Genomic DNA, 14640 nt, shown 5'->3' on the forward strand with positions numbered 1-14640 from the left:
CAGACCATTGGTCCATCTAGCTCAGTATTGTCTTCAGAGACTGGCAGCGGCTTCTCCAAGGTTGCAGGCAGGAATCTCTCTCCCTCAGCTCTATCTTGGAGATGCTGCCAGGGAGGGAACTTGAAACCTTCTGCTCTTCCCAGAGCGGCTCCATCCCCTGAGGGGAATGTCTTACAGGGCTCACACTTCTAGTCTCCCATTCAAATGCAACCAGGGCAGACTCTGCTTAGCTAAGGGGACAAGTCATGTTTGCTACCACAGGACCAGCTCTCCTCCCCGATGGGGGAAGATGGGGGTTGGGTTGCAGTCCTAGATCATTTGGGGAACCAAGTTTGGCAACTGCCGTTCCATCAGCCGATTTCCAGTTCCATCAGCCGATTTCCTGGGATGACATTACATTCTAGTATTCAATTTTCCACCCATTTTCTCCACATCATGCCTAATTTTGCAAGCTTCAGCCATGTCTTCGTCTCAATAGGCTTTTTTCCCCTAATCCAAACCAAAAATTATGTGCTGGGCAGATGCTGGATCTCAAGAACACAAACATCACTTCAGCCCTTAGTCACTGCTTGTTTTACTTCTATTTGAGTGACTTAAGGTGAGAAGCCATTGCAGCCCCAGCCCACCTCCAGCACAATGACAGATTTTATTATTATTAATTTAACATATTTAAATACCACCCAAAACTCATGTCTCTGGGCAGGTAGGGTTAGGGGCAGCTGCCATGCAACTAACAGATACAGAGTAGAGTAATATCTGAAAGGAAATCCACAGTAGACCATGACCATCTCAGTAATTTCAGAGCAGAGGTGAGAGGGGACCGGGGTCCAGAACAGGGGAACAGACAAGCTGCAGTTTGTTGTTGTCCCAGGAATGTGGAAGCAGCTGTAGCGATCCAGAAAAATGCACTCTGCACATGGCCCAGAGACACTCATTACACTCATGACGACATCCTAGGTTTCTGCTTATAATTGAAAGCAATTTTCTCATCTCACCGTAATGTAACAATAGCCAGATAGCCAGGTCAAGAACAAAAATGGGAAGACACTCACCTATATGTATTACCTGCCAAAGGTAAAGGAACTTAGTCTGAATAAAGCTCATGGCTGTTGGCAAGTTACATGCAAGATCTGGGGCAGAGGGCAATGCAGGAAGATCTAAATGGAGAAAGCATCAAGGGCTCTGTAAATTTACAATGCGGTCCATAAACCACTGTTTACTTCAAAGACAGGGGCGTAGCAAGGTTGGAGTGGGCCCAGAGACAAGATTTTAAAAAGGGCCCCTCGCTGATATACACACACAAACACACTTCACAATATATAGTGCACTTACACTCACATCCCCATTATGAATACGGTGAATTCTTAGTTCGCATTGAATTGAATTTCTTTTACTCTCTGCTCCTGCCGATCCCCAAGAAACGCAACATAATTCATAGGGGGTGTGACACGGGTGGGCGGGGTGTCATGTGATGTGCCTCTGGGGGGCCCCTTGAGGCAGTGGGGCCTCAAAACGACTGCCTCCCCTTGCCTAATGGTAGTTACGCCCCTGTTCAAAGAGAAGCTGAAATGATCTGCAGACAGCAGCATGAGGGAAGGGAGGGAAATTAGGCAGACTATCTGAATGAGTACTGACAAGGACAAACTTAAATGTGATGCCAAACGTGCAAAGGGAAAATTGCCAATTGTTCCATACGACCAGTGTCATCTTTACACTGGGTTGAGTCACAGTGTTGGCATGCCTGCGATACAAGGCTGGCTTACTGGCGCTGCATGCAAAGCTAGCTATCTTAACTGTAATGCTGGCCACATGGGATGCAGCATAGGCCTCCTTTTCTTGCACTCTCAGAATTACTCCGAAGATTCTGCAAGGAAAGTTGCATGGGCAAATCCATATGTTCTCTGCTGTAATGCATTACAATCATCAGTAAGAAAAGCAATTGGAAAACCAAGCAGCTACCCAGTCGTCCCAGTAACCACTTCACAGCCTCCCTCACATAGGAAAGCCCGGGGCATTTCTGCTCTTTTCTTCTCTGCTGTCCAGAAAACTCAGCGGGGGTCCAATGCAGCTGAATCCAGTTTGCAGGATTCAAACAGACAGAAAGCAAAGACAGGAATACTTTTTCATTTTGCTTCTTTTTATATTTAGTGTTCTTTGTGCCAAGTTAAACCCTGGTCATCCTTACAACCATTTGTGAAGAGTGATTTTGACAAACTTAATTTCACACAGATTATTACAGCTGGGAGCAGCATGGGACAAATCTCCAGCTTTAAAAAAAGAGATCCTTAGACCAGGAATTCTCAAATTTGGGTCCCCAGATGATCTGGGGACCCAGGTTTGAGAACCCCTGACTTAGACCACATTACAATCAGACAGTACACATCAGGCAGTTTCCAAAGGGTAACATGTCAGCTTGGAGACCATTTGGATAGGAAGTGGTAAGGTAGCAGCAGTTACTGTCATCAGAATTGCAAGCACCAAACTTCCCTTCGTCCTGTTTTCTTAAATGGAACAGGGGTGAGACCAGATACCGGAATCACACTGAATCTATAGCAATCTGGGAAGGATAGTTTTGAACAGCACATCATGATGAACCAACACCTACATACATCGCACTTACAAAGAATGCAGAAAACACCATTAAACCACCTGATATGCACCCTCCCCTTATTCACACATGGTTTTTCTTTTGCTATAGCAGTATCTGATTATGTACATCCCTATCCTTAAAGATACAGTGCCCTATATACATGTTGCTAAAATGTTCAACAGATTGTCCCCTCACCATAAATACAAATGAACATCTAGTAGAAAACAGGAAAAGATAGACAAAAAGCAACCACTACTATGTTTGTGAGTGAAACAATAAGACAGAGAGGTGGAAGAAGAGAGAAACACACAGGAATGCCATAGTGAGTCAGTCCTCCTGGAACTACATGCTCTGAGCCACATAGTGTGGTGCGGGATTTGATGGAGCCACGTAGCCAACCTGGTGGAAGTGACCGGGATTCACAGCATTGTGGATTCGTGCAGAATTCCCATAGGGTGGGTTGACTGGATACCATGGGCTGAGACAGTGGTAGGCAGGCACTAAGGGAACGCAGGCATCATATCCAGGGAGAGGCGGCTGGCTGAAGGGATCGGTAACAACTGGGTAATAAACCATGCCATGGGAAGCTGGTGCTGGCTCTGAAATGGGGAAGGCACCTGAGGGGAAATATATTCCACTGGTTAACCGACGACAGCACATTATCTCATTTCTCAGACCTTTCATTTCTTTTTAAGCAAACAATTGAGTAAGAAAAACAAGATTTTTTTCCATGCTGTCAGAGCTGACAACTGAGCAAAGAGCTTTTAGTTGATTAATCATCTGCCCTTCAACCAATTAAATATATTTGCATATTAAACGCCACCGCAACATGGGTGCCATTTTTGAGATACTGAAGTGGAACGTCTGTAGCTTGACAAAAGCTTGAAGACTTTGTTAGAAGGAAACTCCATCTCTGCTTTAATTCCCTAAGCAGATTCAAAATAGCCTCAAAGATGGAAGCAGGTGTTCCCTTAAACTCAGCCTTGCTGATTAAAATTTGCCTGAAATCAAAGGTGCCTTGATCAGCATTAGCTTCCATTGGTAGTCTACTGATTAAAGTTGGGAGCTCTCACGGTATATACATTGTTGACTGCTGATGAACGTGGATAATTATGGCGGCAGCATTCCTCTCAAAACCTCGTTTGCACATAATCACTAGTAACAGATACGAAGCACGGCACATGCTCATGCGAAGTCATGAAATCAGACTATTACGCCAAGAACAACTTGCAAAGTAAATATTCTAACCCACTCAGGCTTATGACTAAATGGGTTTGCATACTTAGATTTACAAACATTTCCCTTGAAATGCATCAAAGTGGAGGACTCTTGGGGTCAATCTGCATGAATGTTTGACCCAATGGTGCTTTTAAAACATCCAAAGCAGTTTTGAAGAGCTTTAGTTTGGAAGACAAATTCACCGGCGGGGAGGGGCACACATGTTCTGCAGGCCATTTTTCTTATCCAAAAAATCACCTCCTTTGAGTGGCTTTTTTCCACAAAGGAAAAATGTATTGATAACCTTCTGAAGCTGTGATTAAGGGATTGAGCAGAGTCATAACCGTTTTTACCATATTTTTAAACAGTTTACACTGCCAAGAGAAACACATATCAGGCAGCCTAAAAATATGACCAACAACCGGGAAATCAAGGTGGATTTCTATGCCAAAGCAATTCACAGTCCTAGTGCTCTACTATGTGGTGGTGGAACTATTGATTTAGTTATTAAAAAACATTTTATTCTATTTAGCATACAGGGCAACCTCATTATCTACAAATCCAACATCTGCAGTTTCAAGTATCTGAGGTCGGTGAACTGACAACTGACCTTGGCATATGCTCAAAAAGTGGGGGCGGTATTAAATCTGCGTATCCACAGGTCGGGGGGGTGTATGGCCAGAAATGACCTCTGAGGTCATTTCCGGCCACAATTTTGCCAAATTGAGCCATTTTGTGGCTCATTTAGTTAAAATATATCCCCCCCTTTTTTTAAAAGAGGAATTTGGACTTCTGGGGGCCCACACGAGCACAGTAGGGCACTTTGTTTTGTCTCTTTTGACCATTTCCAGCTGGTTTTTACAAGATTTTTGAGCCTCCAGGAACCTAAGCCCCACGATCCCATAGACTCAATGACTCTGTATTCGCGATTTCACTGTTTGCAGTAATTGTGGGGAACAGAACCCCCGTGAATACAGAAGTCCGCATGTATTTAGTCCTGGTGATAAAGATGAAATAACTACGCTTTGTGATCCATGGCATGCCAAGTCAAGGTTAACTCTCTCCTCCAGTCATACTGTCTGCTCCAACAGGCCCTGCTGAAATCATTTACTTTATTCTCCAAGGCAAACCTTAGAGTGGCTACTGAATGGAGGAACATTGGAAGCTGCCTAATACAGAGTCAGTCCATTGGTCCTTCTATGTCAGTACTGTCTCCACTTTCCCAGCCCTACCTGGAGATGCTGCCAGGGCTTGAACCTGGGACCTTCGGCATGCAAAGCAGATGCTCTGCCACTGAGCTACAGCCCCATCCCCAAAGCCAAGGGCAGTTGGCATGCATTTAAACATAGCAGTAAAGGAATGCAAGAGAAAGCCAATGAGTCTTCGATGCAAAACCAAAATGAGCCACACCAGACCCTCTTCCACTTCAGCATATAACATGTAAAGAGTCACCAAGCTCATACTTACCATTTGTTGAGGGGTCCCCAGGGATTTGACGCATCTCATTTCTTCCAGCTTCAGGAAGGCTATACACTGGAGGTACTGACTGATCTACTACTGGGGCAGGCTCGGGGTATGCCTGGTAAACCTCCATGTGGGGAGAGGATGGTGTCTGCTGCACATACATCACAGGGTTCCAACAACTCTGGTGATAGTACTTGGGAAATCCAAAGCAAGAAAAACAAGTTTCAGCAAAAGTGTATTATGGCAGGCTAACCTGATTGAGAAGATGCTGAAACCTGGACAGCAAGTTTTCTTCCATACTAGAAACTAGGGATATGCAAATCAATTCAAATTTATTTGACTTGAATCCAGGTGATATGAGTAAAATCAAAATCAAAGTTTATTACGGTCTATGACCAGCACAACAAGGGGGGAAAAACAATACAATTAAAATATAAATAATTTAAAAAACAAACAAACAAGTCAACAGTCTAACCCAATATTATAACTGAAAGGTTATAGATATGAGTGATTCGAATTCAAACTGAATCACCCCTTAAAAGGGCAATTTGATGCAAAATCCATTAGAGAGCTGTCTGGCACCTTTTAAAAACCATTCAGGGCCCGATTGATTTAAAAAGGCATAAAAACAAGATCAAATCTATTTGAATTGAATTTCTGGACCAGATTAGAATTTGAAATGCATCAAAAAATTCATTTCGTGGACATCTCTACTATAAACACACAATGCCCAATTTGGAAGAGCCACACAATGGCCTCCCTGCAAATCAACTGCCAACACATTTCACAGAACCGTGAGGATGGGAACCTAGTAGTTGTCCATTAAAGAGCAGGACAAATGCAGGGGAGAAATGCTTGACACTTCCCTTGACTAACCACTTCTGCTCTTGCTCCTCAGCTGCAGCAAACAGGAGCGCTAGCTACAGAAAAGCAGCTGGGAATGGTGTCGGAGAGAAGTGGTGCCTTTACAAAACTCAGTCCTCCTGCCAAATACCTAGTTTAGCCCTATGCCTCCCAGGTACAGGGAGGAAGTCGTGACTGCAGGCAGCCTGGATGGCTTTAAGAGGGGCTGAGATAAAATCATAGAGGACAGGTCTATCAATGACTACTAGTCTGAGGGCTATAGGCCACCTCCAGCCTCAGAGGCAAGATGCCTCTGAACCCCAGTTGCAGGAGAGCAACAATAGGAGAGGGGGCATGCTCCCGGCTCTAGCCTGTGGGCTTCCCCAGAGGCATCTGGTGGGCCACTGTGGGAAACAGGGTGCTGGACTAGATAGGCCTTGGGCTTGATCCAGCAGGGCTGTTCTGTTCTAAGTAAATATAGGTGCAAACAGTCAATGTTAACACTTCAGAATACCTACACATTTTGCAGAAACCCTCCCTCTGCCTGTAGCTATTTTTCCTTCACAGGTAGTTTACCCCAAGTGGTGTCCTGACAAGTACTTACCTGCAAACCCAAATTAAAATAATACTGCAAGATCTTTGGATCTGAAAAGAAGAAGAAACAGCAACTAGAATTTTCCCTAGGATTTTTTATGACTGAGCAATTGTATCTTTACATGTTTATCTGAATGCGCAAAGGTAACTGACCCGACAGATTCACATTAAATTACTTCAGAAACATGACACTCAGACCATCAACTTGCTAGAAATCTAGGGCCTTCCAAACAAGTGTTCCCTCTAACAGGAATTTCCAGATGTTGTTGACTACAACTCCCACACTCCCCAGCCAAAGACCACTGCAGCTGAGGATGCTGGGAGTTGTAGTGAACAACATCTGGGAATCCCTGTTAGAGAGAACACTGCTTCCAAATTGGTTATATAAATTTAAATGATATTCATTTATCCACAATTCATTAACAGCCTGCCCCCCACCCCCACCCAAGCCAAGGCTAAATTAGTTTAATTTTAATATGGTATAGTTTTCATTGGCTTGGCAGGAGAGAGCAGTGGAGGCTGGAATGTCTGCTTTTTTACAAGTATACAGGTGGAGCAAAGTGGACACAGAGACACTGACCGCAAAGTGCAATCGACTGACCCTGCATCGGATTCCCAGAGACTGAAGCCCATGCTGCGTCATCACTAGGCAGCTCTGAACTTTCAGAGTCCCTGTTTGGAGTTTCAAATCTGTCTCCAAACTGTTTCTCTGCCCCTTCCAGAAAACTGAATCTGCCACCAGCAATTAAGTCAAGTGTCTTGTCAGAGTGAGTTGGTTGAAAAGTTGTGCCGTCGAGTTGGTGTCGACTCCTGGCGACCACAGAGCCATGTGGTTTTCTTGGTAGAATACAGGAGGAGTTTCCCATCGCCATCTCCCACGCAGTCTGAGATGATGCCTTTCCGCATCTTCCTATATCACTGCTGCCCGATACAGTACCAGCGGAGATTCCAACCAGCAACCTCTTGTCTTGCTAGTCAAGTCATTAATTGGGATAATTGAGAAAGAAGCAGCTCCCTGTTTTTCATATTAAAGACAAAATTGTCTTACCTCTGGGCAGGTCACTGCCACTAGGATCACAGGAGTAAGGAGGAGTCACACCGCCAGTGTCCCCCACATCACCAACCGAAGGAAGGGGTGGTACCTGGTAGGAGTATGGCACCGAAGGAACCACAACTATTAAAAGGAGAGTTAGTGGTATAGCGCATTAGAATCAACAAAACATCCTGTGAACATAGGATGGGTTGCCTATTGCTACCTCGATACAAGTGGGGTTGGTCTCATACTTTAGAGTTATTTGGAATTACAGCTTGTCACATTTGATGGGTGGGAGAGATGGAGAACTCAGTCTTTTCCTCTACTCCCTTCACCATCTCAAATATCCACTTGCCAAGGAAGAGAGGCTAGGCTGACCCCCATCCAGACCCTTGGCTCTTCCTGCTCCAGTGTTAACATCAGCTATGAAAGGGACGGGAAGAGACCCAGTCTTATGGTAGCAAGCATGAATTTCTCCCTTTGCTATGCAGGGTCCACCCTGGTTTGCATTTGAATGGGAGACTATCCGGGTGAGCACTGTAGGATATTCTCCTTGGGGGTGCGGCTGCTCTGAGAAAAGTACCTGCCTGCTTGCATGCAGAAGGTTCCAAGTTCCCTCTCTGGCAGCATCTCCAAGAAGGGCTAGGAGATACTCCTGCCTGCTAACTTTGATGAAGCCTGGTCTGTGTAGACATTACTGAGCTAGATGGACCAATACTCTGACTCGAAGTCAGCCTCGGTTCCTATGATGAGAAGGGGTAGAGCGTGCTCTACCACCCATCACCTGGCCATCACTGAAGCTGTTGGACTTGGACGAGTAAAACTGGCCTCTTTGAATTTGGAGGGATGTTAGCCCGATTATTTTAAGGGAAGCCTATTGTGAGGCACCCTCAGCTCCTGAGTGATCTGACGTTGGAACTGGAATGTAATAAAACCAGGGCTTCACCTGGTCTGCCCATAGAAGGGGGGGACATTAAGATGGGCTGCACAGCATTCTGGGGAGCAGATGGGGCGACACTGACTTGAGTGGCAGCAGCAGAGCTGGAGGAGAAGGTGGTGGCTGGGGCAGCATTGACGCAAGTGGAGTTGGAGATGACAGCAGAATTCACCACTACCTGCAAAGGAGCCCCCACCAGAAGAGGAAGAGACTTCAGCATCCTTTTTCTGCATCAACGCAAACAATCTTAATTTGCTTTAATTTATTGTGTTTCATTGTGTTAAATTTTAATACTACTTTTATTGTTTTACTGTTGTGGGCTGCCCCAAGCAGTATTGTACTGGAGGAGTAGGACATAAATATTTTGAATACATACAGGTGATAGGGGTGTGCAATTTGGATTTTCGCTGTTTCGATTCGGATCGAAATCAAAACACCCCCAATTTGTTTTTCGGACTGAATCTGACCCATCCGAACTCAGGGCCATGGGTTTGAGAGTGGCTTCATGGTTTGTATTGAAAATCTCATTTGCTATCAGAGAATCTACACTCAGAACACCTCAGAAACAACAGAACCCTGTGCCCCATGGGTTAGAAACCCATGGGGGTGGTTGGCACCCTATGTGTACTACACCACCACTCGCTCTAGGCCACCCCAGCACCCCCCAAGTGCACTTATGGGGCTGCTGAAACTTCCACTATACTTTATGAGGAAAAACCTTAAAGACATGTAAACTTCAACAAATCACCAAAAATCAGCCCTCTGCCCAAATCCTTTGAAAAAATTCTAGTAGCTTCCTTGCCCCCCTTTGGTACCAATCCCACATCACTCTAGGCCAACCCTTTCCCCCCAACATGAAACGACACACCTGCATTATACCTTAAGGGGAAAAACCTTAAAGATGCATAAACCTCAACAATTCCCCCCAAATCAACCCTTTGCCCAATCCCTCTGCAATTTGGGTGGTAGCCTCAAACCATTATGCACTATCACCCCACCCCACTCTTCCGCCCCAAATAGACTAAAACTTCAACAATTCACCAAAAAATCAGCCACTTGCCCCATCCCTTTGTAATCTGGGTGGTAGCCTCCACCCACTAGGCACTACCACCCCACTCTTTTGGCCCTGGGACCCGAGATTCAAGTAGACGTCATATTGGACCTTTTTGCATTGAAGTCAATGGGAGGCAAAAAGGCAGGAAATTCAGATAGACGTCATTGCTCAAAATGGAGGAGAAAGAAGAAGCACTTTATTGGCCACAAAATGGAGGGCCGAAACAACAGATAATTCGGAGCCGAAACGGCAGTGATTCGTTTCGGCTCCAAAACATTTCGGTGACTAGGAGGATGATTCATTTCAGGAACGAATCACCTGAAATCGGCTGTTTCAGGTACAGATCATTCTGTACTCGAAACATTTTGCAATCCCTCACAGGAGACCCTCGTTCACTGTGAGGGGTGGTTTCCTTTTCGCCTACAATGGTGGATAACAGAACCACAGATAGCGAGACCATGAGGCAATGGGAATTGGCCGGGTCGGGGGGTGCATTAGGTTCCTGGAGGGTGAAAATGGCAGAAATAAGAGAAATAAAGTGCTGTACCATGCTCTGCAGGTCTCCAGCTGTCTAGCAATGCCCCCTCAAAACCCCAATTTTGGAAATTTTCCGCAAAAAACAGACAGGGAATTTGTTTTGTTTTTTAAAACCAAGAGCCACAAAATGGCTCCTTTCAGCAAAATGGTGGCGGAAATTATCTCTGAGGTCATTTCTGGCCACTTCTAGGCCAATTCCTATTATTTTTTGAATTGCATATAATATGGCTTTAGGTTAAATGATTTTGTCTCGATCCACACTAAAACCTTATAAGCCTCTATTTTCTATTGCCTGTCTGTGACCAGCCATCATAAGAACATACGAATAGCCCCGCTGGATCAGACCCAAGGCCCATCTAGCCCAGCATCCTGTTTCTCACAGTGGCCCACCAGAGGCCTTGGAGAAGCCCACCGGCAAGAAGTGAGGGCATTCCCTCTCTCCTTCTGTTGCTCCCCCTGCAACTGGGATTCAGAGGCATCGTGCCTCTGAGGCTGGAGGTGGCCCACAGCCATCAGACTAGTAGCCATTGATAGACCTGTCCACCATGAATTGGTCTAAGCCCCTTTTAAAGCCACCCAAGCCGGTGGCCGTCACCACATCCCATGGCAAAGAATTCCATAGATTAATTATGCACTGTTTGCAAAAGTACTTCCTCTTGTCAGTCCTAAATTTCCCGACTGTGGTTCTCCAGCTCCTTGAATACAAATCCCAACAATCACATCCACATTTTATGCTGCTGGGGATGATGGGAGTTGTATTCCAACAGCTGAAGAGGCTCAGGTTGGCCATCCTTGCCTTAAATGGACTATTCTCTCCAGAGAACTGGGAGGATGTTTACCTTCTGGGAGTAACTGTATGAAGCAACTCCTTCTTGAGAAGACACAGAGCCTGTTCCCCCATCCTGCAGACACTAGACACAATGGAATTAGAGGGGGGAAACCAGTTAAAGTTTTGTCTAGGAATATCAAATTTTAGAATATGCTAATGAAAACCATTCTTCAGAGTCCACACACACACAAAAAAGCAACAACACAGGAAGAAGAAAAAGAAGAAGGGCACAACTCAAGTTGGTATCCAAATCAATTAAAGATACCCAACCTGATCGGCAAAAATGATCTCCTTCAGCATTGCAAGAACATGCATAATGTGCACATCATAAACATACTAAAGAAAACCAATACTACTAATCCCAAGAAGTATATTGTTACAGTGCTCGCTCTGAGAGAGAGAGATCTGTTTCAGAACCAGATTTTATTTAGTCTTGGACCAGCAAAAACAAATATAGTACAAGCACAAAGTGCTCAATTACTACAAGCACCAAATTACTATTACAAATTATTGTTGTTGCAGCTATATCCACTAATCTACAATAGTTGATCAACATTCTCAGACACTGATGGAGTGTAAAGATTGATTATGGGTTCCACAAGCCACCATGCAGAATTTAACAACATTACATGTCACAGCTAAATTCTGATCAGCCAAAAGATCACACATAAAACGTCACCTGCAGGAGGCAGTCTGACAACCATCTGTCATGAAGTGCAGGTCTCATCAGACAGAGCTAGGACCAGAGCCATGCTAGCTTTAATAAAAATTAATATTTTATTTTATCTCCATGTTTTTGATGGAGGTTCTTTTGGTTGCTGTTAGGTATGTTAGAGAGAAGAGTTGGTCTTGTAGCAGCGAGCAAGAATTGTCCCCTTTGGTTTGCATTTTGATGGGAGACTACATGTGAGCACTGCAAGGCATTCCCCTTAGGGGAATGGAGCCATACAAAGGAGAGCTGGTCTTGTGGAAGCAAGCATGACTGGTCCTCTTAAGCTAAGCAGGGTCTGCCCTGGTTGCATACGAAAGGGAGACTAGAAGTGTTTGCACTGTAAGATATTCCCCTTACAGGATGGAGCTGCTCTGGGAAGAGCATCTAGGTTCTAAGTTCCCTCCCTGGCATCTCCAAGAAAGGGCAGAGAGGGATTCCTGCCTGCAACCTTGGAGAAGCTGGTTCCAGTCTGTGTAGACAATACAGAGCTAGATAGACCAATGATCTGACTCAGTATATGGCAGCTTCCTATGTTCCATACACGCCTTATTCGTGGAAGAGCATCTGCTTACAAGCAGAAAGTCCCAGGTTTACACCCTGGCTGTGAGAGATTCCCATCTCTGAACTTGGAGAGCTGCTGCCAGTCGGCGTAGATAATGCTCAGCTAAGATGCCAATGGTCTGACTCAGTACAAGGCAAGTTCCTATGTTACTATGACAATGATATATTGATACATAGCCATCCATGTGTGTGGTATTCTACAGAGTATAAGAGCACTGGTCCCTGCCCTGAAAGACAATCTACATACCTACACAAGCTTCTGGCAGATCAATCTCCATCTGTTACATATAAGGTGGCAAAGTTTTGCTCTATTGCTATGTGGTTACATCAGCTTTTTATTTCATGCGTACGCTCTTCCTGAATTTTTAGTCTGTATTGTTAGCAATTGCTAATTAAGTTTTTTATTGGTACTGTATGTGATTGATGTTTTATTATTTTCTAGCAACTGTTAACCTTTTGTAGGATTCCTTTTATTCTACTATTTCTAGTTGAATTGTAAGCTGACCATGGGTCGTGTGTACGTATGTATGTACGTATGTACGTATGTGTGTATATATATATATATATATACACACACACACACACCTACACAAGGGAGACAACAGAGGGAGGGAAATGGAGGCAAAGGTAAATGGGAAGAAGATGCATTTACTTCAGTTAAACAAGCTTAAGTGAGGTTGTAATAGAACATGGGGGAAGCAGTGGTGCCAATGGGAAAAAATGGGTCTTGAAGCAAGTAAGAGGCGGCAAGCGACAGGAGCCAGTGGGGAAGTGTTTAATGTATACTCTACCTTGCAACAGAAGGTCCTCAGGACTGCTTACGACAAAATGAAATAGAGCAAATCAACACTACATGAAAATCCATAGCATACAATAATTGCAGACACAGGCAGCATTGCACTGAGAATACGCAGACATATCACATTACACACAGACACACACCTTATTTAAGGTTGGCATTACTGATTTGCTTTGTTTTAATATTCGTCTTGCACGCTGCTATTACTGTACTGTGGAAACAGGAGAGGAAACTTCAAAGGTGCACTAGAAATGGTTGTTCTTGGGCCCAACATTTCTCAAGTGGATACTGTACTCTTCTTTAGGGGGACTAATTAAAAAAGCCAAGCAGCCTTCTGCATTATTGGGGGGAGGGTGGGAAATCAGACACAGGAAGACCACAGATTATGAATGGGCTGTGTTTCAACCATTCAGTTGTCAGTAGGATGTTCATAACTCAGAATGCATATTGTTCCCAAGAGGGACAACAGATTTGCATGTCTGAGTTGGCATTAATAAGCTAGGAACGTCACTAATGCAATATGTTATGGAGCTTTGTTTGCAAGTACAGGCGTTTGTAAGTTGGGGAATGCCTCTGCATACTTCTGAATCCACTCAAGTCTTGTTGAGACCAACAATAAACCTACATTAATCTTTTTGCTGCCAGCTATAAGTATGGGATGGGGCCATGGAGTATCTGCTTTGCATACAGAAGGTTCCTACATCTCAAAGTAGGTCTGGGAAAGACTCTTGTTTGAAACCCTGGAGAGCAGTAGCCAAAATAGATCAAGATGGACGAATGGTCTGAGGTAGCTTCATATATTTGCTAAAAGCATCCATAGCTTGGTGGTAGAGAATCTGCTTCGCATGCAGAAAATCCCAGGTTCATTTCCCTGGCAGCATTTCCAGAGAGGGCTGGGGAAGATTCCTGCCTGAAACCTTGGAGAAGCTGCTGCCAGTCAGGGTAGACAGTACTGAGCTAGATGGACTAAGAGTCTGACTCAGTCCAAAACAGCTTCCTGTGTCCCTAGTCCACCAGGCTGATGCCATGCATCTGATCATGTAGACTCTAGGGAATAGGTACAAAAATGAATGACTGGGAATGCCCACTGAAATGCATCGGTCCTTCCAAATGGCTGTGCATTCCAGTGGGATTCTCAGCCCTTCATTTTAGGATGCATGAACAATAGGCCACCGCAGGACTCGCATGCAGACGATCCAAGGTTCACTCCCTGGCAGAATCTCCAGGGATTCTCCAAGTAGGGCTGTAAATGACTCCTGTCTGAAACCTTGAGGAGCTGCTGCTAGTCAATGCAGACAATATTGAGCTAGATGGACCAAGGGTCTGACTCAGTAAGGCAGTTTCCTATGTTTCTGGAGGGCTGCCTTTTGTTTTTTTCTGGAGAAAATTTGCCATTTCGTAAAAAAAAACAGTCCAGTTTCCCCACCCTGTAAGCCACCTTTCATCCACCATATCTTTGACTCAGAATT

At 44.6% G+C, this 14640-nt stretch overlaps 1 protein-coding gene across 1 annotated transcript in view; it reads right to left on the minus strand.

Annotated features, from left to right (window-relative positions):
* Positions 1 to 2119: 2119 nt before the first annotated feature.
* The window catches only part of ALG13 (ALG13 UDP-N-acetylglucosaminyltransferase subunit), a 68567-nt gene continuing 56046 nt past the window's right edge, over positions 2120 to 14640 (minus strand). Inside the window, exons 23-28 of the mRNA XM_053274103.1 lie at positions 11110 to 11181; positions 8689 to 8857; positions 7758 to 7883; positions 6720 to 6760; positions 5276 to 5465; positions 2120 to 3207 (exon numbers count right to left, since the gene is read on the minus strand). Of these exons, the coding sequence (XP_053130078.1) occupies positions 2933 to 3207; positions 5276 to 5465; positions 6720 to 6760; positions 7758 to 7883; positions 8689 to 8857; positions 11110 to 11181 (873 nt within the window). The 3' untranslated portion in view covers positions 2120 to 2932. The remainder of the gene's footprint in view (positions 3208 to 5275; positions 5466 to 6719; positions 6761 to 7757; positions 7884 to 8688; positions 8858 to 11109; positions 11182 to 14640) is intronic.

Source organism: Hemicordylus capensis, chromosome 11 (assembly GCF_027244095.1).
Source record: "Hemicordylus capensis ecotype Gifberg chromosome 11, rHemCap1.1.pri, whole genome shotgun sequence".
NCBI lineage: Eukaryota > Metazoa > Chordata > Lepidosauria > Squamata > Cordylidae > Hemicordylus > Hemicordylus capensis.